At 40.4% G+C, this 27,671-nt stretch overlaps 2 protein-coding genes across 2 annotated transcripts; both read left to right on the top strand.

Annotated features, from left to right (window-relative positions):
• Nucleotides 1–1,712: 1,712 nt before the first annotated feature.
• On the top strand, nucleotides 1,713–9,427 carry LOC139720556 (uncharacterized). Its single transcript, XM_071631908.1, has 2 exons — nucleotides 1,713–5,832; nucleotides 9,384–9,427. The coding sequence occupies exons 1-2, from the start codon at nucleotides 1,713–1,715 to the stop codon at nucleotides 9,425–9,427; spliced, it is 4,164 nt and encodes a 1,387-aa protein (XP_071488009.1).
• Nucleotides 9,428–17,938: 8,511 nt separating this feature from the next.
• LOC139720574 (glutathione S-transferase 3-like) lies at nucleotides 17,939–27,014 on the top strand. Its single transcript, XM_071631921.1, has 5 exons — nucleotides 17,939–18,132; nucleotides 21,575–21,667; nucleotides 23,555–23,673; nucleotides 24,872–24,976; nucleotides 25,961–27,014. The coding sequence occupies exons 1-5, from the start codon at nucleotides 18,000–18,002 to the stop codon at nucleotides 26,123–26,125; spliced, it is 615 nt and encodes a 204-aa protein (XP_071488022.1). The 5' UTR covers nucleotides 17,939–17,999; the 3' UTR covers nucleotides 26,126–27,014.
• The last annotated feature ends 657 nt before the right edge of the window (nucleotides 27,015–27,671 follow it).

The raw sequence follows: 27,671 nt of genomic DNA, 5'->3' as shown, positions 1-27,671 counted from the left end.
GATGAGTATTCAGCAAACAGAATATGATATATATACGTGGTTTTCTTGTTTTCGTTATATATTGTATTTGTTCGGTTATGTGACGAAGCATATTAAAGGAATATAGGGTCTATAATGAATATGACTAATAACATATTCATTGCACATTATTGTGCTTGGACATAGAGCTGTAGATCGGCCCAGGCAGACCATCCAAAGTAGAAGAGAAGCCAAACTGCTGATGAGTGTCTTTCTCGAAAATGAGAAATGCTGAAATTGCTGAGAAGCTTCATTTTGGGAGACAATGTATATAATAACAAATTGTTCCTGGTAGACAATGTACAGAATAAGAAAGTGTCTCAAAGTGCTGATATGACCCTTCTTTGTACGTTACATAAGGTATCCTGAATTCGATGAGAGGGATCACACTTGTTTTAATGGTCAGCTGCAGGCACCTGGAATCGAGACAAGGGAATACCAGTTGTAAAGAAAAAGGTATAACTGGTGGAAGTCTGACACTGGTCAAAACAAGATGAGGAGTGACAGTTTTATCTGCCCCATGAGTACTAGCTTTAAGTTGACAAGGGGGTAATGTGCTGACATTAGTCCCTAGGTGCTGACACTAGTCTTTATTGTGCTGACACTAGTCTTTATTGTGCTGACACTAGTCCTTATTTTGCTGACAGTGCCTTGTGGAGTGTCCACTTCATAATTATTCATCAGATGACCAATGGTCATCTATATGATTGGTTAATTGTGTCGGCAAGGGGAGGGACATCTATGTGCCATATTTAATGTTACATCTTAATTTGGTTTCCAAGAGGGGCGGACTCAGTAAAATAATCATATGCATGAAGCTTGAGAGCCTGAACAAAACCAGGGTGCAAGACCCCAAAATAGTTAGTTACAACTCGACATCTTCAAGTAGCTCATTGAGTGAAGAATCATTTCACTCCAACTGTACACATCATTTTCGGCTGAATAAAAGTCCAGCGGACACCAAGGTTCACATACGACTTGTGTGGAATGGGACTTTGATTTTCAACGACTGCCGGTGTGTGTGTGCAGGTGAATGATGCGTGAAAGGTACGCCAACATCCATGAATGTTGAAAACCTCGTTACACTTGGTGGCAGCGGTGGGATGAACTCCCATGAAATTGCAAGCAAGCAACCATCAGTTGTGACTATTTCTGTGTGATCCAGAAATATCACCTGAGTAGCCGAGTAGCAACCATGCTGGTTGTGATGTTGCTGTTACTTATAGAACAGTTTCTTGAGACTCAGAAGTTTGGCGAGTCCCAACATTGAGAGAACAATTTGAAAAGCTAAGCTGAGCTGCATGAAGTCAGTCGTCTGCAACGCAGTTGTGATGTCTTCAACGCTTCCGACATTGGGCTGACCAGGTTGCAGACAGACGCCGGTCCAGGGACGGGCTGAGACGAGGACGTGGACGGTGCCGTCAGGACGGAGTCTGGGACCCAGGAGGGACGAGACTACACGGAGCAGCAGACAGCTGAGCAGGGTGACCACAACACATCGCCAGGGACGATTGACAGGGAGAGCAAAAGTCTTATCGTAGGGGGTAAGTGAGCTTCTCTTGGTCAATTTCACGGCAAGGCAGAGGGGGTAAACAGTACTACAAATAATCACTGTTATATCCTAAGTGTTGTGACAGGTTGTTGTTAAGACTGTATTAAGCATGGAGGGGGAAAGCAACTTAAGTCAGTTAAGAATGCAAGAGTTGAGGCAAAAGTGTGAAGAGTTGGGGCTGCCACATGAAGGACTGAATAGGAACCAGTTGGTTCAGAGCATAGAAGAGGCAAATAAAGGGCAAGTTTCATCTCAGCCAGGGGCGACTGTTGTTAGCACAGATGGGGATGAGGCCCAAAATGCTGCTGCACGCAAAGAGTCTCTAGAAGAAACGCGCATGCGCTTTGAATTAGAAAAGTTGAGAATGCAAGTGCGGCTAGCAGAGCTAGAAAAAGAAAAGCGTGAAAACATGCCTGGCGCAGCACCTGGAAATGCAAGCGTAGTGGAGGGAGGTATTAGGCGGCAACTTCCCTTTTACAAAGAAGGGGAGGATGTAGATGTATTCCTGCGTACTTTTGAAAAAATGGCCCATTTGAATAACTGGCCTAGGGATGTATGGGCACTACAACTGGCCCCACTGTTGTCAGGAAAGGCCAGAGAGGCATATGCCAGACTGTCATTAGAGAGTAGTAGGGACTACGACGCGGTGAAAGCAGCCATACTGCGTAGATATGACCTGACCCCAGATGCGTACCGGGTCAAGTTTAGAGAATTAAGAGTCGACAAAGAAGAGACGTACACAGAATTCTCTGTGAAGCTCTCCGACCTGTTAGGGCGTTGGCTAGAGGGGGCGGGAGCAGACAGAGATGTTGACAAATTGAAGGAGCAAATCCTTATGGAGCAAATGTTGAAGCAAGTCCCCTATGACTTAAGAGTATGGCTCCGGGATCATGAGCCGCCAACACTTCAGGCCATGGCGAGGCTCGCAGACCAATATGTGCAGAGTAGAAAAGGAATGGGAAAGCCCCAGGGATACACAGGAGGCAGACAGGACCTCAGATCATTCCCTAAATCTGGAGGAAAGCCTAGTTTTGGGAGCGGGAAAGGGGAAAACATACCCCAGAAACCGGTACACAACCAAGAACAGAAAGGCAGTCGGGGGAAGATACAGTGCTATAAGTGTGGCAAACTAGGGCACATAGCAGTAAATTGTCAGAGCGCTCAAAAATCTACCCCAAAGGAGGAAAGGGATGCAAAACAAGACCCTGCATACTTCTGTAGATCTAGACCCCACAAATTCTTAGAGGTATACACTAGCCAGGCTATGCTAGGAGGAAGAAAGGTGAGCCTATTGCGTGATTCAGGCTGCACCCATTCCCTTGCTAGAGTAGACGTAGTAGACCCTGACCTCATTATCCCAGGAGAGACAATCCATGTTAGGGGTTTATTCATTAAGAAAGAGCTACCAGTGGCCAGAGTGCATCTGAGGAGTGATGCCTATGGTATTCAGAAGTGGATTCGTGTGGGAGTGGTCGATGATATTGAAGTAGACATGATACTGGGCAATGAACTTGTCCATGAAGAAGACCCTGAGTTGAAAATGCCCGTAGTGAGTGGAAAGAAAGAGGGCTTGGTAGTGACACGGAGCCAGGCTCGCGTGGAGAAAGAAAAGGGAGAAAACGAAAGAACAGAGAGGGAGAACTCCCAAGTTCGTGTGAGAGACTTGTTCAGCATGAATGAGAGAAATGATGAAGTGGTTGATGCTGACAAAGCTCGCATGGAGGGGGAATCTCACGAGGAGGAAGGAAGTAGCCACAAAGCAGGAGAACAGATGGGGAAGAAAGAATCCATAGACTCGAGAAGTAGAGGGCACAGCCAATTAGACATAGGGGTAACAGAATTAATTCAAGCCCAGCAAGAGGACACAGGCCTAAAGTCAATTTGGGAGAAAGTAGAGGAGGAGGATGGAAACAGGAAATGCTTCTTTTATGTGGACAAGGGGGTGCTCATGCGTAAATGGTCTGGTGCAAATCAAGCCCAAGGGGAGGGATACAGACAAATAGTGGTCCCTAAGCAGTACAGAGGAAAGCTGCTACATATTGCACATGACAATCTGACGGCAGGTCATTTGGGTGTTGGTAAAACACAACAGAGGCTGATGCAAAATTTCTACTGGCCAGGGATATTCCGGGATGTAGCAGAATTTTGCAAAACATGTGGTCCATGCCAAAAGTGTGCAAGTCAGTACCGGGGAGGGAAGGCAAAACTAGTATCAGTCCCAGTGATCGGCAGGCCATTCAGAAAGGTTGCTATGGATATTGTGGGCCCCTTACCAAGAAGCAAAAAGGGCAATAAATACATCCTTGTCCTCTGTGATTACGCAACACGTTATCCCGAGGCAGTACCCCTCCCCTCAGTAGAGGCTGAAAAGGTGGCAGACGAACTGATAAAGATCTTCAGCCGAGTAGGGATTCCAGACGAGCTCTTAACAGATCAGGGGTCAAATTTTATGTCCCTCCTAATGAAACAGCTGTGCAGTAGTCTGGGTATCAAGCAGCTAAGGACCAGCCCTTATCACCCCCAAGCCAACGGACTGGTAGAGAGATTTAATGGGACTTTGAAGGGGATGCTGAAACCCTACACTACAGAAGGGGATGTGACCTGGGATGAACTCATCCCCTATGTGTTGTTTGCATACCGGGAGGTTCCCCAAGAATCAACGGGATTCTCCCCATTTGAACTTTTGTATGGGCACAGAGTAAGGGGACCCCTAGATATCATTCGGGAGACCTGGACAGGTGAAATTCCCTCACAAGAGAGCATAGTAACGTATGTGCTAAGGAGCAGAGAAAATCTGGCCGCAATCACGAAAGCAGCCCAGACAAACCTAGCCATGGCCCAGAAGAAACAACAAGTGTGGTATGATAGGAAAGCCAGAGCAAAAGACCTGAATGTAGGCCAAAAAGTGCTGGTGCTACTCCCATGCAGCACTAATAAGCTAATGGCTAAATGGCAGGGCCCCTATCCAGTGGTACAAAAGCTGAGTGACGTTAACTATGTGATTGAGATGGGGGACAAAAGAAAGAAACACCGCGTGTTTCATACAAACATGCTGCGTGAGTGGCGAGAGCGGGAGAGTACATTGTACATAGACGTTGAAAGTGCCGAGTGTGAGGAATTAGACGAGGTCATCGAGTCAATGACCTGTGAAGTGTCCCCATCTGAGATCAAGATACCAGACTACCTCTCAGATGCACAGACGAAACAAGTGACTGACATAGTGGGGGAGTATAGCGACATCCTTAGTGACAAACCTGGACGGACGGATGTAGTGAGACATGACTTAATCACTACAAATGACCGCCCAATCAGACAGAGGGCATACCGACTCCCACATGCGTTAAAAGATACAGTAAAGAAAGAACTAGATGAGATGTTGGATGCGGGAATCATCTCCCCTTCCGATTCCCCATATGCTAGCCCCCTTGTGATTGTTAGAAAGAAAGATGACACCCTTCGACTTTGCGTCGATTATCGCAAACTTAACCAAGTGACTGAATTTGACGCATACCCAATGCCCAATATTGAAGCCATCATAGATGAGCTAGGAAAGGCCAAATTTATGACCACGATCGACCTGACAAAAGGGTACTGGCAAGTTCCCCTAACCGACGATGCAAAGAGAAAGTCAGCCTTTATTACACCCTTTGGCCTCTTTCAATTCAATGTGATGCCTTTTGGGATGCAGGGCGCGCCAGCCACCTTTCAGCGGCTTGTAGATCAGGTGCTGCGTGGATTAAGCAAGTTTGCGACTGCGTACATAGATGACATTATCATCTACAGTGAATCTTGGGAGCAGCATCTGGTCCATGTCCGGGAAGTGCTAGAAAGGTTGAGAGCAGCAGGCCTAACAGCAAAACCCAGTAAGTGTAAAGTCGCCAGGAGGGAGGTACTCTATCTGGGGTTTGTTTTGGGAGGGGGTTGTGTGAAACCCGAACCAGCTAAAGTGGAGGCAGTAATGAATTACCCGCAGCCTGCAACAAAGACGGATGTCAGAGCCTTCTTGGGCCTAACAGGCTATTACAGGAAGTTCATTCCAAACTATAGCAAAGTGGCAGCCCCACTCTCGGACCTCACTCGTAAAAATGAACCGAGACTAGTTAGGTGGAACAACGAATGTGGCCAGGCATTTGAGTCCCTGAAGAAGTCCCTTGCTTGCTCACCTGTGCTCAAAAACCCTGACTTCTCCAAAGAATTCATTGTACAGGTAGATGCCTCAGAAAGGGGAATTGGAGCAGTTTTGAGTCAAAGGGATGATGAAGGTGATGATCACCCAGTGGCATACATAAGCAGAAAGTTACTGCCAAGAGAGCAAAAGTATGCCACTATCGAGAAAGAGTGTATGGCAATCGTGTGGAGCATCCAAAAATTCCAGCCATACTTGTTTGGACGACAGTTCCTCGTACAAACCGATCACAATCCTTTGAAATGGCTTCACACGATGAAAAATCAAAACCCAAGACTGATGAGATGGAGTCTGGCACTACAGACACACTCAATGAAACTTGAGCACAGGAGCGGTAGCAAAAATGGGAATGCAGACGGTTTGTCTAGAATGTAATATATCTGAGATGGCATGATATGACTAAGATGGATGAGGAAGTACTTGTAAGTCATATGTCCAGTTAAGATATAACTGTAAGTATGTCTATATGCTAATTGTATGTTAGTTAAAAAGAAATAAAGGCCAAGTTAAGTATCCGTGTAACTGGCTAATTTCAACTCCTAAAGCAACCAATCACGGGAAATATTATACATGTTATAAAGCCGGACTAGGCCCAGTAAGCATGCAATACTTACCTTTTGAATGAAATAATTATGTGTGTCAACTCTGCCTTGCCAATAGTGAAAGAGAGCTCACAATTGTACCCTAGACGTGACATGTTGAACATTGCTATCCAAAGGAAACCGTGCATCAAGAGACTGAGTAACTAGAAGTTAAGAGATTCGAACAATCAGCGATGAACCCGAACACACATGCATAATTAACTAGCATGGACACTTTGAAAACTGGAGGTGTGTCGTCATTAAATGTGACTAAATATGCACTGACTCAAGAAATATGATCGATTATGCTTCTGGTGTCATGTACAAATGCATGAGTAATAATGTTTATGTGATTTCTTGATTTATGATTTAATGATGATTGTTTCATTTCATACAGAACAGTGACTCTCAGGTATCCATCCAGCTATTGTAATTGGAATATGAAAAGGGTCTTAATGAAGTGAAAACTTTCAACAGCATTCCATCCCCTTTTCATTGTCTTGGGTAGGGGGATGTCTGTGACGAAGCATATTAAAGGAATATAGGGTCTATAATGAATATGACTAATAACATATTCATTGCACATTATTGTGCTTGGACATAGAGCTGTAGATCGGCCCAGGCAGACCATCCAAAGTAGAAGAGAAGCCAAACTGCTGATGAGTGTCTTTCTCGAAAATGAGAAATGCTGAAATTGCTGAGAAGCTTCATTTTGGGAGACAATGTATATAATAACAAATTGTTCCTGGTAGACAATGTACAGAATAAGAAAGTGTCTCAAAGTGCTGATATGACCCTTCTTTGTACGTTACATAAGGTATCCTGAATTCGATGAGAGGGATCACACTTGTTTTAATGGTCAGCTGCAGGCACCTGGAATCGAGACAAGGGAATACCAGTTGTAAAGAAAAAGGTATAACTGGTGGAAGTCTGACACTGGTCAAAACAAGATGAGGAGTGACAGTTTTATCTGCCCCATGAGTACTAGCTTTAAGTTGACAAGGGGGTAATGTGCTGACATTAGTCCCTAGGTGCTGACACTAGTCTTTATTGTGCTGACACTAGTCTTTATTGTGCTGACACTAGTCCTTATTTTGCTGACAGTGCCTTGTGGAGTGTCCACTTCATAATTATTCATCAGATGACCAATGGTCATCTATATGATTGGTTAATTGTGTCGGCAAGGGGAGGGACATCTATGTGCCATATTTAATGTTACATCTTAATTTGGTTTCCAAGAGGGGCGGACTCAGTAAAATAATCATATGCATGAAGCTTGAGAGCCTGAACAAAACCAGGGTGCAAGACCCCAAAATAGTTAGTTACAACTCGACATCTTCAAGTAGCTCATTGAGTGAAGAATCATTTCACTCCAACTGTACACATCATTTTCGGCTGAATAAAAGTCCAGCGGACACCAAGGTTCACATACGACTTGTGTGGAATGGGACTTTGATTTTCAACGACTGCCGGTGTGTGTGTGCAGGTGAATGATGCGTGAAAGGTACGCCAACATCCATGAATGTTGAAAACCTCGTTACAGGTTATAACGAAATTTCGTTATAACGAAAGAAAACTGCCGGTCCCGAGCATTTCGTTATAACGGGAGTGCACTGTATTCAATGCAATCAAGCATTTGTGGTTTTGCTAAAACACGCAATTCGGCTAATGCTAATTTTGCCATTTTGTCATTCTTGGGAGACCTAGCAGCATGCATGTATTTATGAACAGTTGCAATACAGAAAAAATAGATATATTTTGTAACTATGTCATAGTATACTTAAATAGCACATGTAGAGAATCGCTGATGCCTGATATGTATCTCTGCTCTTTATCTAAGACAAGGATTGAAAGTTGATTGTACGTATTACAACAAATGACTGACTGAAGTGTTCAAGGAATGGCTTACTGAAGAGTGTTCACGCCATTTAAAGGACAAGTCCACCTTCATATACATGTGGATTGAGTGAATGCAGCAATATTAGTAGAACATAGCAGTGACAGTTGGAGGAAAATTAGACAAACCGTTCAAAAGTTATGAATTTTTAAAGTATCTGGTCAGTCACTGCTGGATGAGAAGACTACTACCTTGTATGATGTCGTATGCGTACAACGATATAAAGAAAATAAAAAGAGAATTTCACAAAAATTCACTTTTCGAATAAAGTGTACATTTCTTCGACTTGTTACTGACATATGTTAAGGCAATATCATTCCCCCTGCCTTCTGAAAGAGAGAAGTCAAGTGTTCATTTGTTATGTGAGAAAAGTGAAAATATGTTGAATTTTCTTTATTCTTTCTTTATATCGTTGTACACATGTGACATCACAAGCTATAGTAGTCTTCTCATCCAGTCTTGACTGAGCAGAAACTTGAAAAATTCATAACTTTTGAACAGATTGTCCAATTTTCCTCAAACTATCACTGATGTGTTCTACTAATATTGCTGCATTCACTCAACCCTCATGTCCATGAAGGTGAACTTGTCCTTTAACTAGCAACCCTGTTACAGTATAAACTATTGTACAATATCAGGGTTTTATAAACAATAAAATGTAAATGTACTATGAACTATGACGCAAGAAAAAAAAAATGCTTTGACATGAAAGTTTGTGATACATGTATTGATGTTCTTTGTAACTAGAGTCTATTTGATACATGCATCAGGATTTTATAAAAAAATAAAATGGCAAATGTACATTGAACGATGAAACAAAAAAGGAAAAGCTTTGATTGACATGAAAGTTTGTTATATCAGTGTTCTTTGTAACTAGAGTATAGTACCTTGAGGAAAAGTTAGAATTTATGTGAAGAAAGTTTTAACAGTTTCTAGCAGTGAACAACAGAGATCTCAAAGTATGATTTTGGTGGGAAATGTCAGGAAAATGAAGAGAGGCATTAAGTATATTATATACATGTATGCTATATATAATGCCATGAATAGAACAGTATGCAGTACAGATTGTTCCTCAGCAGGGGAGATTTCCGTGAATTCAGTGAATTTCAGTGAATGATGATACATCTTTGTGTGCACCCATTCCCCCAGGACCCGTTCAGCTCTTTTGGGTCATTGACCTAGGGGAGCCATAGCTTGCGTCAAAGACCTTCTTCTCGCCATTTCTCGTCATGGAATCCATGGATGTGAATCATGTGATACAATGTACTGGCAAAAGATGTAACTCAGATTCTGAAAGTTTGTTTTGGGGTTTGTTTTTTTTTATCACACTTGCCATACCTGAAAGAAGAGAAGTAAATGTTTTTAACATGTGCTAATCCTTGTTTTTGCTTTGGTATTTCCTACGTCTGGATTACATGTGGCAGTGATACGGTGTATATCCTGTGAAGGAAATGAGACTACATGTGAATCCACTTACACATACACTCTATGTAGTAAGATATCATGGCAATAATGTCGCCATGGTGTTGATACAGTATAAGGTTTTGCGCGTCATAAAAGTGCTCAATTGTTTAGCAATGAGTTAGTGACACTTTATCTTATTTAGTGTGAACAGATGTTTTATTCCACGTATCTGATAAAAGTCCAGTCTCTAAACTACACTTGCGTACAAACATGCAGGCACACACACACACATCTACATACATGATATGTGTGTATACATCTATAAACATTGTAATGTACAACTATAACTGAATCAATACAGTACAATGAACTCTCTTTAAAATGAACACGGTTATAACGAAACTCTTGTAAAACAAAATCAATTTTCAGGTCCCCAAATAATTATCTGTTCATCTTTTCATACTTAATTTCTATAACGAAATTTGTATAGAATGTGTACAAACCAAAGAAAACTGCCGGTCCGATCAGGACTTCGTTATAACGGGAGTCGCCTGTACACAAATTGCATACTGTTTGGCAATGTTTAAAGTGCAAAATTTGAAGGGCAATTTAAAACATGCGACAAGATAAAGGGTTAAAAGCTCATATGTATAATTATGTTCAATGATATTACACCCTGAAGGTGTGCAAAGATGCGTTTCTATGTATTGTTGCTCAGTCTTCAAAAATATATGGAGGATGAAGCCTAAAATTACAATGTAGTAAAGTACACTTTGTATCGTGATATGACAAATGCCGTTTTATCTTTTTATTTTTACATGAACATGTACAAAATGCTTAATTACATTTCTGAATTTCACAATTCTGAGATACAGCCGTCTTGCGTCATTCCGAATACAGAATGAATAAATTTTTGTACGAATCCATTATTCACGTAGGACATGATTTTGTGGTGTACGTGCACATTACGTGTACTCTTGTAAGTACAAAGTGATACTTAGTTCAAGTTCAAGTTCAAGTTTATTCAAAGTTTCCACAATACAAAAAAAATACATAAGAACAATAATATGTAACAATGTATTCTGACTAAAATTGTGCAGACATCTTTGGGAGTGCATTCAATGTACTGAAACTTTGAAAATTATAGTTAGATCAACATTTTTTTTTTCCTGTGTCGTAAGTACATTGTATTCACTCCACTTTGAATACACAAGTTGTACATACGTTGATTTGGCGAACGTAAGCCTACAAGTTGTATGTTGCCTTGTAAATACAATGTATACGTGTACATTGTAATTATGATTGCGTTGAACGCTACATGTACTATAGTGTTGGTTTAGGCGAGGATTCAGCTTTTAACTGTTTGTAAGATAAACACTGTACAGAGAAACCGCTCTATGTAATGTTAAAGAGCATACAATTCCAACAGGAATTCAAAGTTTAGTTGATGAAAATCGGCTTTGAAATGGCTGAGATATCCAAAAATAAAGTAAAACAAAGTGATCCTAATAAAAGGTGGGTCCTACCTTTTATTAGCATCGCTTTGTTTTGAATATCTTTATAGCCATATATCTCAAAGCAACTTTCATCAAATAAACTTTGAATTCCTATTAGAAATATATGCTCTTTCATATTTCATAAAAGATTTCTCATTATCTCAACAACAACAAAACCCAACAACAGTAAACGTTGGAAACCTGAGGCACCATCTCAAATGAAACTGTACCCATCCCATTGACCTGGGGTGGCTCATCTGATCCACTAAATGCAGAAAAAAAAATCGGCGTTACGATGAAATCTGATCCGACAATTGCAAGCTCCATGACTCGCACCAAGGTTCACCGATTGCAATACGTACCAACGCCAGAAGAGCCCCAGAACCAACAAGTTAACCTGTTCGATGACTGTTTAACTCTTTGAATGCCACGTTTATATCCTGTCCATAGGTTATAGTGTGTGAAATTTGTGTCCATTTGACTGAGTCACTGGTACATCAAGGGTTAAAGGGGATGGCTAGTAACTGATCAGTGGGAATCAGTGGGAATGCTGGGGATGATTGTTCCAATCCTTGTGGGATTCATTTAAGAATACATCATGTATCTACAATTATGTATTATTGTGTGAAAATTGTTTGCTTCAGAATGGTCTTATATTCAAGTAATGTGCATTTTAATATTTCCAGGTTAGCATGCCTGTACAGTGACGGGGCGATTGTTAATGGTCCTTTAACGATTAATTAATTAAGGACTAGACCTATATACTTATGGATTATACCATAATTATTATATAGTTTCATTTGTCACCATTAATCGGAAAAGTGATATAATCGGCTGTCTAGGATACAATTTTCAAACACTTTCACAACATACACCTCATCCAGATTTGCACTTGAGCACATATTCTGAACGGGATTGACCTTTGCTATATAACATGTATCAATAATATTATAATTACATGCTTTATCAGGTAAGTTTCACTTCATAAGCACTAACCGTAAGCAAAATGTCCTCAACATTATGTTAGCATTCAAAATGAATTTCAGATTGATTGCTCAGGAAGATGGCGGCATCAAACTCCATGTATATAAAGGTGCAAAATGGATCTGTCACTGTTGAGCATTCGGCTGTTTGTATCTGTTTGTAATGAGTTCAGATTTTATGCATGCTTTGTTCACAAAAGTTGCCCTTAACAACCACAAAGCTTGCCGGAGGCTTGCCCGACCTAGCAACAGCTAGATGAATTTATGTCAACAGGCGTTTTCACATCAGCCCGATGTTTCGAAATAGCGCGCTATTTTCTGACTTGGAAATTAACCCGATCACGAAATACCGCGCTATTTGATAATGTGAATACAAATTAGCGCGCTAATTGATCGAGACATTAGGCGTTTTCACATCAGCCCGATAAAAATCCTAAGCTCGAGATATTTTTCGCAGAAAATAGTCATAGGCGTTTTCACATCAGCCCGATGTTTCGAAATAGCGCGCTATTTTGCTGACTATTTTCTGCGAAAAATATCTCGAGCTTGGATTTTTATTGGGCTGATGTGAAAACGCCTAATTTCTCGAGTCCAACTCGGGGAAATTTCCGAAATAGCAGGATAATTATTGCGAACTAGCGCGCTATTTGATAACGTTCGGGCTGATGTGAATTGCGATAGGAAATGAAATAGCGCGCTAATTTGCGATCGCGAAAAATATCTCGAGCTTGGATATTTATCCGGCTGATGTGAAAACGCCTTATGGAACATAATGGGAGGGGGTAGGTGAATGAAATACGATTGTACCTCGTTACTATAGGAAGAGAAACAGATTGTAATGAATTACAGAAACGGTCTGTAAATTGGAACGCAATCTCTTGAACCTCCTTGGTATGAGCAAGGAGATTCGAGAGAATGGAGTCACAAATTATTGTCCCCGCCGAACGAGTTCGAGCAGGGGACTATGAAACGGGCTCCGTACATGTGTGTGTCCGTGTTTCCGTCCGTCCGTCTGTCTGTCCGTCCGTCCGTCTGTCTGTGCGTCCGTGTGTGATCAAAATGTTCAATTTGCTACTTCTCTGTCATTTATGAGCCAATTTTGATTCTGTTTGCTTTATATGATAGCGCTACATGGGAGCTTTGAAACTTCTACACAGAATTTCAGTTGTGACCTTTGACCTTGACCTTTGACCTATATTGTACATTTTGCTTCAAAATGCTACTCCTTCGCCATTTCTAACCCGATTTCGATTCCGTTTGCTTTATGTGATGGCACTAGGTGAGGGCTTCAAAACTTCTACACAGAATTTTGACCTTTGACTTCTTTGACCTTTGACCTTGATTTTTGACCTATATTGTACATTGGCTACAAAATGCTACTCCTTCGCCATTTCTAACCCGATTTCGATTCCGTTTGCTTTATGTGATGGCACTAGGTGAGGGCTTCAAAACTTCTACACAGAATTTTGACCTTTGACTTCTTTGACCTTTGACCTTGATTTTTGACCTGCATTGTACATTTTGCTACAAAATGCTACTCCTTTGCCATTTCTAACCCAATTTCATTTCCGTTTGCTTTATGTGATGGCACTACAGTCTGTAGGTGAGGGCTTCAAAACTTCTACACAGAATTTTGACCCTTGACTTCTTTGACCTTTGACCTTGATTTTTGACCTATATTGTACATTGGCTACAAAATGCTCCTCCTTTGCCATTTCTAACCCGATTTCGATTCCGTTTTCTTTATGTGATGGCACTAGGTGAGGGCTTCAAAACTTCTACACAGAATTTTGACCTTTGACTTCTTTGACCTTTGACCTTGATTTTTGACCTATATTGTACATTGGCTACAAAATGCTACTCCTTCGCCATTTCTAACCCGATTTCGATTCCGTTTGCTTTTTGTGATGGCACTAGGTGAGGGCTTCAGAACTTCTACACAGAATTTTGACCTTTGACTTCTTTGACCTTTGACCTTGATTTTTGACCTATATTGTACATTGGCTACAAAATGCTACTCCTTTGCCATTTCTAACCCGATTTCGATTCCGTTTGCTTTTTGTGATGGCACTAGGTGAGGGCTTCAAAACTTCTACACAGAATTTTGACCTTTGACTTCTTTGACCTTTGACCTTGATTTTTTACTGATATTGTACATTTTGCTACTAAATGCTACTTCCAGCGGGGACATATTTTACGCACCGCGTAATTTCTACTTTTCCTTGTTTCCTTTGAATCCATGCTTGATGCCGCCTTCAAAAATATTTGAAGTACAATGTATGTGGTTAATTCAATTGGAGCTGCCCTACGGATACGAAGACGATAAGCCAGTTCGTATAGTTCCACCAAGGAGGTTGGTTCCACTTTGCGCGTGAGCAGGAGAAGGCCAGTATATAGTACCAAAGAGGTTTAAGAGTTGGGAGTTCCAACTGGCTGTAATTACATAAACAGTTGTCAGATTTCTATTGATGTACAAAAGAATTTCACAGGTGCATTTGTGCCTTTGATGATCGATGTTCGAAGCCGCCGTCTTGCTGAGCTGATCTGAAGATTCATTTTGAACGTTAACATAATATTGGCCATATTTTGCTTATTTATTTATGAAATGAAATGAAATTTCACTAAATGATAAAACATGTAAAACAAAAGTCAACATTGTGCAGAAATTTGTGCAAAAGTGTAAATCAGAGCTGTATCACGTGAAAATGTTTAAAACTGTACCATCCTGGAAAGCCGGTTTTATCATTTTTCCGCTTAATTCCGACAAATAAAACTAACATGGAATAGTCTTGAAATATAATTCTTTATTGATAGATATATCAAATTAGTGCCCGGGTATGCCCAGTCGAGTAATTTTCATCTTTATTTCAGCATTTTTTGCGCAATTTCTATTCGCACGTCCTCGTGTCCGTACCACTTACCTTTTATAAGAAGGGATAGCGGAAAGTATACCATCACAAAGATATTATATATCACACTGTATAACACACTACAGCGAATGCCCAACGAATGTCCAACAAATTTGAAAATTTGAAGATATGTTCACATCCGTTGGTAATACTAGAATAGTTCGTAACATGCGTGACGTTCTTTGTAATCATTAGCTATTCGTGGGGTTCGCAGAGAGACGCTATCTTAAGAGCCGATTTTTTTTTTTTTATAAAACATGTCCAAAATCTCCAGCGTATCTCTGCGAATCCCTATACGAATAGCTAATGAATACAAAGAACGTTAAACATTAAATTTACGAAATATTCTAGTATTAGCAACGGATGCAAACTGTCTTCACATTTTCGAATTCGTTGGGCATTCGCTGTAGTGTGACGGGGTCTTTAGAAAGTGACTGGTGATTATGCAATGAGACACGAGTCATAAATTATTGTCTTCCTATATCTGCGTGGCAGATCCTGTTTGGCACATGCTTCAAATATTTTTGAGCGGCGGCATCGAACATCTATAGCAACGGAAATAAGACAGTTGTGACTCCATTCTCTTGAACCTCTTTGGTAGTGCCAACAGGCATATATGTTCTTTAAATTCACTGAAATAAGCATCCGTGATGCAATAAATTCGTTTTCCTGATACAGTGGTGCTTGCCAGCACGTGAATGCACCTGACAACATGCCTGGTATTTTAGCAAGATTAACATAGAAAGTTTGCTAAAGCATGCAATTCAAAACTAAGAAATGGATGTATCCCCAAGTTGATAGACCATTCTGGTCACCTGGTTTACGCAAGTTCATTCTTTTTTTGAATATGAATTCCATAAATTCTTACCGGTATACGTCGGGTAAGTTACGCATGTGCTCGTTAGCTAATTGCAAACTGGCCTATGAATTCATGCTTCGTTGCATAATGAACATCCACTCAGTAAAGGAAGATATGCCTTTATGATGGTAATTATACTTTTCGCCATCCCTTCTTATAACCAAAAGATCATTGGCACATCCTGCTATAGAAACACGGGCTGTGCGAATAAAAATTGTTCAAAGATTGATGAAATGACTTGCTCGACTTTACTAGTTTGCACTAATCTGACATAAAACTTTACAGTGAAATTACACTTGAGGATTATCACAGTTGTACCTTATTAGTGTCATTAAAGGGAAGTGATCGGAAAATATGATAAAATGGGTTATTCAGTGAGGATACAGTTTAATATTTTCACAACACAATACAGATTTGCGCTTTTGCTCCTAGTTTGTTTCATACGATGTTATCATTCATTGATTTCCATTTCATTTGATAGATAAACAAGTTAAAAAAAAACAAACCGGACATTAATAAGCTCTTAAAATGAATCCCTAGCAGATTGCTCAGGAAGACGGCGGCACTGACCCCCGATCATGACAGGCACAATGCACCTGCGAATTCTTTTACAAGTGCAAGCAGTCATGATAACAGAAAGTTGCCAGTGATATGTTTGAATAATACAGCCAGTTGGAAACACGCATTGGAACTCCATCTCTTGAACCTCCCTTTATGTATGCGGCATATTGAGCGGTTGCAAAATATATCTTCGTGTGGCCATTGTTTTTTTCGTCTTGTGTCCTTCGCGTGTGGAATTCTTTTAATCGTGAAAATTTCATATTCGTGTCTGATGAGTGTGTGGGTCGTGTGCCACTAGTGCGCGTGACCTGCAGGCATCGTAGGACCTATATTCTTGCTTCTGCTGCTGATTGTTACTTTTTTCCAATCTCGGGACCATCTTTCCACAAATAAAAAATGATTCCACTTTGCAATCTCGTCAATTTCGGGACAGTGTGACACCACGAGCAAGATATTCGGAATGCTGTACACCCGGTGAACGAAATTATGCCGAAATTGTGTGCAAAATTGTTATAGGCCTATTACACTGTATACAATCAATACATGTATTAACTTTTTATAAGATAGGTGCGACATGTAACCTGATAATTTTATTAATGCAGTCCTTGTTCACTAACTAAAAAAAAATTAACAACTAAAACTTGGTTTGTTTGTTTGTTTGTTTGTTTGTTTTTTGTACAATCTTAATCATCAAGTTCCATTCAGGATATCAACATTTCCTCTGAAACACGACTTATAAATATGAATATGATATATATTATAAATCATATTATAAATATGAACCACTTCTTGATCTCCTGGCCTCCTTATCCAACTACACTGTATCATGCAAAGGCAGAGGGGTTTGGAGCATGGAGCATTAAAGCCAGTGGAATTCCAAGCATTAAAACAAACAAACAAACAAACAAACAAACAAAAAGCTAGATTTATTCATCTGTTCACACAGTTAAACACGTGATTTCTACGAAAAGGGGAGGGGGCGGCGACACTATAACTATTTGTACTACCGTATACGGTGCATCTTGCACAAAGGGTTCCGTGACACTTGCTCCTGTGACAATTGCTCCCATCCATGTCATATCTGCACGCCAAGCCGAACATAAATGATACCCACAAACTTAACATTAACCCTTTCCCTAATCCTCACATCAAACCAATCCTTAACCCCATCACAACCCTATAAACCCTACTGGAAAAAACGATACCTAAACGAGGATAGCGCAGGTTGCATGCCTCCACGTTCGATGGGTGTAGATTGCAATCATCACTGTCTGCATGCGTACTGCGTGCATGTGGACGACACACACGAGTCAGGTGTGTATAGAATGTTAATGTGGAACGTGCGTAGTATGACGTGTGTCTATCCTGTAGCGGTAGTAAATCCAGGGGGGGAGGGGGGGGCGTCTGAGCTGAGGAATGAGGTGACTTCTAGTACATGGTTGTACTTGTATAATATCGAGCGCTCGATCGTGTGGTAAGTGTTGGCGAAGTGCACTGTGCCCACGAGTAATTCTAGGCTAAGTAAGCAGCGCGTACTCCCTCCAAATACAACCATGCCTAACTATAAGTTAACCTACTTCAACGTCAAATATCGGCCCGAGATCACACGTTTGATGCTTGTCGCGTCAGGGACGGATTTCGAAGACTGTCGTGTGAATGACTTGACTGAGTTGAAAGCCGGTGGCAGTGAGTATTACTTCATGACGGGCACGAGGGAGGTGGTACGGATCCGAGAGGGGAAGCTGGGGATCCGGCCCGGCATCGTTGGAGGGGACTTTGGCCGTGTGGGCATTAAGGGGCTCCCACAGTATAACTGTGTGTAGGCCTATAAGGAGTGCTTCGGGTTACTGGTTAGGGAAGGGAGGGCGGAGGAAGGGATGAATGGTGAAATATAGATTTACCTCAGCAGCACTCGGTATGACCATGATGTTTTGGTTAGTGTTTCATGGCGTTGACTTTCTATGACTTTATATCTAATAAAATTTAGAACAGGCAAATGTATACTAATAAAAAAAAGCGCTTCGAGAGTTTAAAACAATAACGCACGTCCGAGATGTATACGTGTGCATGGGTGTATCTTAAATGAATATGTAACTTGCCTATAAGTGAGTGACTGGTGGCCAAAAATCTTGTTTGAATGGAGCATTGTCAAGACCTCACTTGACCCACCATGTACTCCCCCCCCCCCCCTGTCAGATGCCATAGCCATAGTAGCGCACATAAACTTATGCCGCTTGTTCCAGATTTTTAGAGATTTTATAGGGCCTTTATGTACCCCCATAGCGATGGAAATGGGTCAAGATATTGTGACCCCGTATCACGGGCTTTTGGAGGGAAGCCATCAAAGTTACCTCTATCACAGGTTTTTGGAAGGGAAGATAGTAAAATTATCCCCGGAATGAAGGAAGAGTTCCGAGGTGAAGATTGTCCACAGTTTCGGTCCCGTAATATGGACAGGAAGATAGACTTTCTCATTCTGAATAATAACTACCAGAGAAGAGGGACTTCCTGGGAAAAGAAGGCCAGCTCGGCGTGCTTTGCTGCAAAAATGGCCACAGTATGGGAAATGAATTCGGGAGAATCGGGACTACCTCTAGGCCTATTTTGGATTTTAAAAAAAAATCCTGTTCAAGACCCTATTTCAGGGCTGTTGGGGAAAGATTTGAAAACCACATCGAATTCAAAATATTTCGGGGGAAGTCCTGTAAAACCCCATATTTCAACGATTTTTCGGGATTTTTTCATCTCAAATTGAGCGCCTAAAATATACCCGTTTCCCGGAAAAAAAAATGCGGTACAGCACCACCACAGCCCGATGAGGGGGCCGGGCATGCACTCCTCCCCCCTCCCGCAAAATGCGTATACTCACAAGGGGACGTCATCTCTATAGAACTTCTGTACACTCGTTCAATTTTGATTTATCTTTATTATTATTATTATTATTATTATTATTATTATTATTATTATTATTATTATTATCATATTATTATTATTATTATTATTAGTTTTGGGGTATTTTGTATGTTTTGTTTGTTGTTTTTTGTTTTTGTTTTAGTACATGCCGTATTAGGTATGCCCACGTATGCTAGGCCGCACAAAAAGAAAATGACCACCGGTAGACTTATTCCCGTCCCTATATTGAAACTAAATTCGCCATTAGCACTGCGGACGGATATAGAGGTCATATAGCCTCTTTTTCTTTCTTTACATATACTAAACATGCATATGCATCGAAGGTATCCATCTGACCAAATGAACTTATAAACTCCACGTTAGGTTTGCAGGCGCATGGGACATAGGCCTGTGATGTGGTAAAGCACTGCGCAGGCAGTGTAGGATATTACATAGGTTTTCCCGCCCAATTTCATCAGATTTGCATTCGAATTAATGACAAGGCGTTCAAATTCAAGCGATTTTGGTCACTGCTCTACTCTCACGATTCATTTTAATTCTTTGAGTCTTCAATTTCATTTCATGTCATTCATTTTAGATTTTATTTCATTTAATTTAGAGAGAAATTCATTCAGTTTAACGGCTCAAAGTTGGCATTCATTTTCGCGCCAGCTGGATAGACGTTCAATTCGCACCAAATACCAGTTTCAATTTCATATAGGAACACAACTTCGCACTTTTAACGTTCGAATTCAATCAACATACACAACTTCTACGGGCCTTTTTTCACTGTCATATTGGATGATACAATTTCATTTTCATTTCAGAGTCTCATTTAATCATCTTAATTGTATCGTTTGTATTTCTTTCCTATCGACCCTTCTTTCACTTTCAATTCATCCCTAACAGTATGGATGTAACATTTAGGAAATAACCATATCCCAGAATATCTTAGGGTCCTATACGTCCAAATCCATATTGATCCATTCTGATTCCATTTCTTAGTTCTTCGTGTCCATATCACAAGTTGCCGCAATCGGATCAGCTGCAGATATACCTATTTCACCAAATGGTCGTCAAAGTCATGCTTCCTCCACTATTAGTAATTCTGTCCCTATTCGAGATGTTCACGCATACTCTGCAATGTAGCAGCGGCTAAAATCATGTATGAATAAAATGTAAATGCATGTGTCTGAAAGTGGGGTTATGACGACTTATTAGCTAGTATGAGTATAAAAAAAATCACATTTCAAGGTATATTAAGTTTGTATATCCAAACACCTGAGTAACTACAAAGAATAAAAGCAACAACGAGAAAAGACTGCCCACACTAAGTTATGTAATTGTTTGCCTTATCGTGAATTTGAATTCCTTAACGCTCTCCACTTCGGTGCTAATGCGAAATTGAATGCGTTGCACTTGCATTTTTAATTTGAATGCATGCCCTTTTTACACCCTTGTGTGAGAAACTCATGAAATCGCATGCTGATGAAATTAAATTGAACTATAAGTACGTTTTTGAATGTCGATCTCGGTGATCATTCAAATTCACTCGAACTTGAATGACCGCATCGTTAAATCGAATGCAAATCTGATGAAATTGGGCGGGAAAACCTATATTACCGGGCATGGATGAATACTAGAGTGCTTTAACGATATGATGATAAAGTTGTAGTACTTACGAGACCTGTTACGACCCACTACTATATTCTTCTAATTACTCTCACTTCGATCCTATAAGATGCACCACTACAGTGTTCACGAAAACACACACACACACACACACATAGGATGGAAAATCCTACTAAGGATTCTATTAAGTGTTGGATGACAAAATGTTTCCGAGAGTATTTTCCCAGCAATTTTTTTTTTTTTTGTCATTATTACAAATAATTTCTTCTTTATCCAGGGTAGCCTCTAATTCAGTGTTGTCACTGCTGTGACAAAAGGCCCTGCCATTAAATACGGGGATGGGAGCAGGGAACAGGAGGGGGCTCGTGTTTCGCTGCTCATTGTGTGTTATTATTATTTTGTTCATATTTTGTTTTTGATCATATAATATTATTATTATCATTGGTAGAATAGTAGTAGTAGTAGTAGTAGTAGTAGTAGTAGTAGTAGTAGTGTATTATCGGCATCAAACTTTATTACGTTGCGTATACGTATATTAGGCATACTTCATTGACAAAATCGTGTTTGCAATGATCCTAAATATGTTTTGTTTTACGGGAACCAGAGCTCCCTCTCGGGCAGGTGCCAATCTTTGAAGTCGACGGCCGTTTGATCGTACAGAGTCGAGCTATCCAGCGATATGTTGCCAGAGAACTGGGTAAGTTGACAAAACGGATTAAGTGTTAACATGCTGGATCATTATTTTATTGATATAGGCCGTTGTAAAGCCCAGGGTCTACCGTGTTGATAAGGCTTGCTGATAAGTTGTTTTTTTCCTGATTCGTCCCCCTCCCCATCCCCATCGACAAACGTTTTAGTGCCGTCTCTTTGTGTCATGAAAATATTTTCGAATCAGATATACATCATTTGCTGTCTGATTTTCATGGTATGTTTTCGATACATTATTTGATACTTCTGGTATTAAAATAACGTAAGAAAAAAAGAAAAACAGTTACATAAAACAGTTACAATTATATAAAATGCTGAGTTCAAGAGTTGCTCAAGTGTTGAAAGATACCATTAGTATCATTAAATGACGGATTTGGTAGCGCAAACAAACGCGTCAAAGGGCATGTTTGAGCAAGCATAGTGTACAGAAATTACCTCGCTCTCAATCAGTGATTTTTGTATGATGGCGGCATATTTCGTCCCGCTCATGTAGATGCTAAAATGTGCTCACAATCGCATATCATTTGATTTCTTTGAAATATCCGGAGGCAGTCCTTTTTTCCCTCGTGATTTATGTCTGTAAGAGTGGTCCACATAAATATCTTGTGGAATTGCGCTCGGCGGCCGGGAGTTCAATGTGGATCTACAAACACGCCACACTGTCACAAACACATCTCCTCTTCCCCTTTGTCACTGACGTCTTTCCAAAGTATTTCCATTCATTCTGATTCATAAGCAACCACAAAATGAGATAAAAGAAAGAAAAAGAATGTTTGTGTTCGTGTGTAAGAAAGAATAGGCGTTTTCACATCAGCCCGATAAAAATCCAAGCTCGGGATATTTTTTAATTTCCCAAGTCAGAAAATAGCGCGCTATTTCGAAACATCGGGCTGATGTGAAAACGCCTAGAGAGAAGCAGATATACCCATCCTTATGCATATTGTTATGCAGTGGTTGAATAGAAGCGTTCTTAAGCATTCCTGAACATTCCTGTAGGTGCATTTGAGAGAGAAAAAAGGAAATCTTTTGTATTTATTGTAGCTCCCAACTTTTGTGTTCTACGAGCATGTATGGCTTTGAAGCTGCCACCAAGGTAAAAAATGATCGGCATAAAAGTGCTGCTCATTGATACGATCAGATCAGTATCGGCTGCCGTTTTTTATGACTGGTCGTAAAAATTGAACTTTTCCACTTTGTCACATTTTTTTTAAACCACGCTGGTATGATATAGCGTTTTACAGGTTTATATGGATAGAATTTTATGTATCCTCTCCGAATGGCACAGGAGGCCATGCCGTGTCCGGCAGACTGTGCATATCTCTACATCCTAAAAATCTCGATAGAACGATTCAAGGAATGAAACAACGCGCTAACGATTTCCTAGGTATGGCTTAGTTTGTGTGAGACGAAGTGTTTGATAAGCTTATTTGTCCCCCAAGATCAAAGATCACTTGAAATGTCATTTCCAGTTGTGTCTTCTGCTAGGCATGTCCAGTCATTGCGTGTTTGTGCATGTGTGTGAGAATGATTTGGTATTGTTTTCCATGGTGGTTTGTTACATTTGTACATTTTTTTTTTATTAAATAAATATTATTACAATGTTGTGGAGGTGATACATACAACAAACAATCATTTCCTCTTTTTTACACATACGACAAACAATCATTTCCTCTTTTTTATACATACATACAACTGATACTATATAGATTAATACGTAATACAAACGTGTATTTATGTGAAGCGTGGAAATGAAGAGCAGCAATAGAGACAACGCTTAAAATATCTATAAAGGGAGATCCACCTAATTAAGATTCTAGTCGACCCCAAAGTAAGATGTTATTCATATTCTTGGCGCTACAAAATGTTCTCCTTCAAGGTTTCTACGGAACGACGAACGATGAGCAGACGGAGATCGACCAGGTGACCGAGACGTTTGGCGACATTCTCGACTCCTCGGCGCCATGGCTGTACAGAGAGAAGGACTTGACGAAGAGGGTATATAATATGCATCTGTATTCATATTTATATACAATGTTAATGTATACATATGTATTAATTATATATATAAATATATAAATATATACATTATAAATATATACACGTTGTGTATATATATATGTGTGTGTGTATTATATTCTACATATGTGTTTTTTATGTAAAATATGCTAAATATGTTTTGCTTAACTTTTTTTTTGAAGGAAGATAATATATTAATGATGGTGTGTGTTTTTTTTTTATCTGATTTTTTCCCACTTTTAGCTCGCCTGAGCCAAAGGCTCAAGTGAGCTATTGCGATCGCCCTTCGTCCGGCGTCCGTCGTGCGTCGTGCGTAAACTTTTTACATTTTCATCTTCTTGAAAACCCCAAGACCGATTTTCATCAAACTTGGCAGGTAGCATCCCTAGGGGGTTAGGGACTCAATGTGTTAAAATGGGCACCATGCCCCACCCAGGGGGCCCCCAGGGGGGCCCAAACCCCCCAAAATTAAGGAATCTGTAAAAATCTTCTTCTCTAGAACCAGAAGTGATAGAGCTAAGTTAATACTATGAGTTAGTACATTGATGACTGTAGTTTCAAGTTTGTTCATGGCAGAATCAGGGGTGCCCCCCCTTGGGACCCAGGGGAGGGGGGTGAGGAGGGTCCTAATGGGGCCTAAATTGTACATTTTTATCTTCTTCTTTAGAACCCCATGACCCATTTTCACCAAACTTGGCAGGTAGCATCCCTGAGGGGTCAGGATGTCAATTTATCAAAATGGGCACCATGCCCCACCCAGAGGGCCCCAGGGGGCCCCCAATCCCCCCAAATTAAGGAATCTGTAAAAATTTGGGCCCTTATTGTACATTTTCATCTTCTACTTGAGAATGCCTGGTCAAATTTTGGTAGAGCTGTGAATAATTTAGATAAGTGACTGCGTGAAAGGTGAACTTGCGATACTCAGGTGAGCGCTAGACCCGCGGGTCTCTTGTTTTTAAAGATCAAACATTGTATAGTTTCCCTGAGAAGGTGTGCCACATTCACAAGTGATCATCACAAGTCATATTCATCCCGTTTGTCCTGTACATTTTATTCAGTAGTGTAGTGGAATATGTAGATATTGTCGAGCAATAACTTCTGTAGCCTCAGTCGATTTTCACGAATACAAGTTCACTATTTTCATTACCTTCGTCTTTTTTTTTTTATTCTATCGCAGGCTGAAATCAAGAAGGAGTTCGAAGAAGTGAAGGGACCAATGTTGTTTGGATTTCTGGAGAAGAAGCTGGAAGCGAGCTCCTCAGGGTACTTTGTGGGCGACAGCGTAAGTTTTCTGATTACCTCCTTTGAAGTGACGTATGTGTTGCCGTATAATCGTCACTCTCTCGCCGGCGGAGAAAACTGAGATGATCCTTTGCGGTCAGCAGTTTTGCATGTACATGATTGCATGATGTATCAACACAATGCCCATGAGATAAAGTAAATACGTAGTATACCGCTTTGGAGTTGATACATGTCGTAGCTTGCTGCCATAAGCAATCTTGATTAAAGAACCTTTCCTGTGTTCTCCTCATAAGGGCCAAATCCTCGTTTTAAGCCGTACATGTGGAAGTTCCATAATCTTTGTCTCATTAAGTTTTCTTTTTCATTTTTTTTTTTTTGGGGGGGGGGAGGGAGATGTAAAACGGTGTCAGTGAAAGCTGATGAAATTCTACTCTAACGGAATAAAATGATTTCATCATGATATGCAGTGAAATTCAGTTCGTATTTCATTATTGATTTTCCTCCATAGCATTCAGGTATTGTGAACTGGCAGAAGTTTTTAATGAAGACACGATCCCTGCTGTAATTACAGATGATAACCTATATACGTTTTAATATTTTATTTCTTTATAATTTGACATTCCAACGCATTTCACTTTGTGAAAGCTGAAGTTGGTCGAAACTGGAACAATTTTTAGGGTTTCAGAATAATGTGGACAGCTAGTTTCTTATGAAAGAAGCCGTGCATGTTGTATGTACCCAAGCATTACCATTTTCCGTGTGCCATTCCTTTCATTTACCGGCCCTGGGAGAAAGATATAAAACGGAACAAGCTGTACGAGTTTCACACTCGGTGACTCCAACAAAGACCAGTGCAGCACAACTATACAACTATTAGGGTAACAAATAGCGCCTTCTCATAATTTCATATAACCCGGATGCTTCACAAATAACAACATTTCAGTGATAACCATGTCCGTCTCTCTGTCCTCATAACCTTTCGAACTTGTCTTTTCTTTCTCCAATTCCAAACTGGGCGTTGCAGCTAACTCTCGCCGACTTCGCAGTCTTCAACGGCGTCGACATCGTGGGCGGCCACATGCCCGACCTCTTCAAGCCGTTCCCCAAGCTGCTCGAGCACAAGGCCAAAATTGAGGGCAACGAGCGCATCGCAAAATACCTCGCCACTCGACCAAAGACACAGATGTAGAATCACACAAACTCAACCCGTCTACCTCCATCGTCGGATAAATAAACCGTCACGTGTCTCCCATTTTCCCTTTCTGCTTCCCTTGACACACTTGATTTAGAACAATGTCCCCTCACGTTCGATCTTAGTTGATAATTATTTTGCTACAGAAGTGTATTTCTGGTATTTAGAGAAGCTGATCGGGGCGTAGATTTATTTTAATCCATGGAGTTTTAGGTAGTTTAATTGATGATACGAGGGCTATGTGCCAAAGATTGCATTACGTGAAGAATTTTATCTGTTAAAGCAACTGTGCTTGACTAGCTACACACTATGGCTATTATAATCGTGAAAGTTTGATTCGGACTGTATTACTATGTTCCAACCATGCGCAATTTCAAATAACTCTTCAGTGGTCAGCTGCAAAATGGCTGTTTTCGTTGTGAAAATTTGGTTTAGGCTGTGTTTTTGTGTTTTTACCATAGTAATGTCTTAAAATACTGAGTGATTAACCGCAAAATGGCTGTTTTGATTGTGAGAGTTTGATTTAGACCGTTTTTATTGTGTCTTTAGCATGTGATATTTGAAATAACAGAGCGTTAGCCCCAAAATGGGTATTATGATTGTGAAAGCTTTAATTAGACTGTGATTTACTTCTCATCTATCATTCTTTAATTCGCAAGGAATCATTGCGATGTATGGGATCTGGTCACTATCATCACTGTTCTGACACTCCATCTCAAAGCAATAATCTATCTGACACTGTATACAAACCACAAACAGATCCCACAGACTTACAGCTTTATTTTATCGGAGCCCGTCACTCACATTTGACAGACTGCCCATATACATCCACAATGTATATAGCCCGTTGTGAAAGAAGCTCAATAAAAACACTTGTGAGTCTACACTTATGCTGTGAAGTTGTCTGTTTTGTGTATTGCTGGAACACACTAGCGAGCTTCAGATTTGCGACGCGAACGGTAAGACGACACCTCCTCCCAGGTCGGACAATGGGAACAGCCGTCTCAAGCATGTACAGAACACCATTTTTTTGCCTAATAGCGTCGTCTTTTTAGCGTTCATGTCGCAGATCTAAAGCTCGCTTTTGACAAAGGACAGAACTGTAATAGATGAGTACATGTACACCGTATATGTGATACATGTATTTTCAAGATAACCGTCCAATATTTTCCAACAAAACATACATGTGTGTATCGACTTATGTCGGCAGTAAAAAGGAGATCAATGGTGAAGGGAGCGATAGTAACTTATAATGCTTATTGCTATGCCTAGTTTAAACTTGACTCGTAATTTGACATATCTGTACCGAAACTGAGGTATTTGCATGTACAGTATTGTAATAAGTGATAATGATTAGTGAATGTAACTGAATGTTGTTTTTTTATTTCATCCTCGTGTCAAAGAATCAGTTCCTCGGCATAGGCATTCAATTCACTGAAAAGTTAGATTGATGTTTGATTTTGAGATTTGAGCACCACCCGATTGTACCCATTAATTTAACTCAAACATGAATTTCTAGCCGAGATAGTGAATATACCTACAC

This window comes from Diadema antillarum, unplaced genomic scaffold (assembly GCF_040938485.1).
Source record: "Diadema antillarum isolate AM-2024a unplaced genomic scaffold, OU_Dant_1.0 scf00000129, whole genome shotgun sequence".
Classification (NCBI taxonomy): domain Eukaryota; kingdom Metazoa; phylum Echinodermata; class Echinoidea; order Diadematoida; family Diadematidae; genus Diadema; species Diadema antillarum.
Note: the sequence above shows the minus strand (reverse complement) of the source record. Positions and strands in the feature narration are given on the sequence as shown.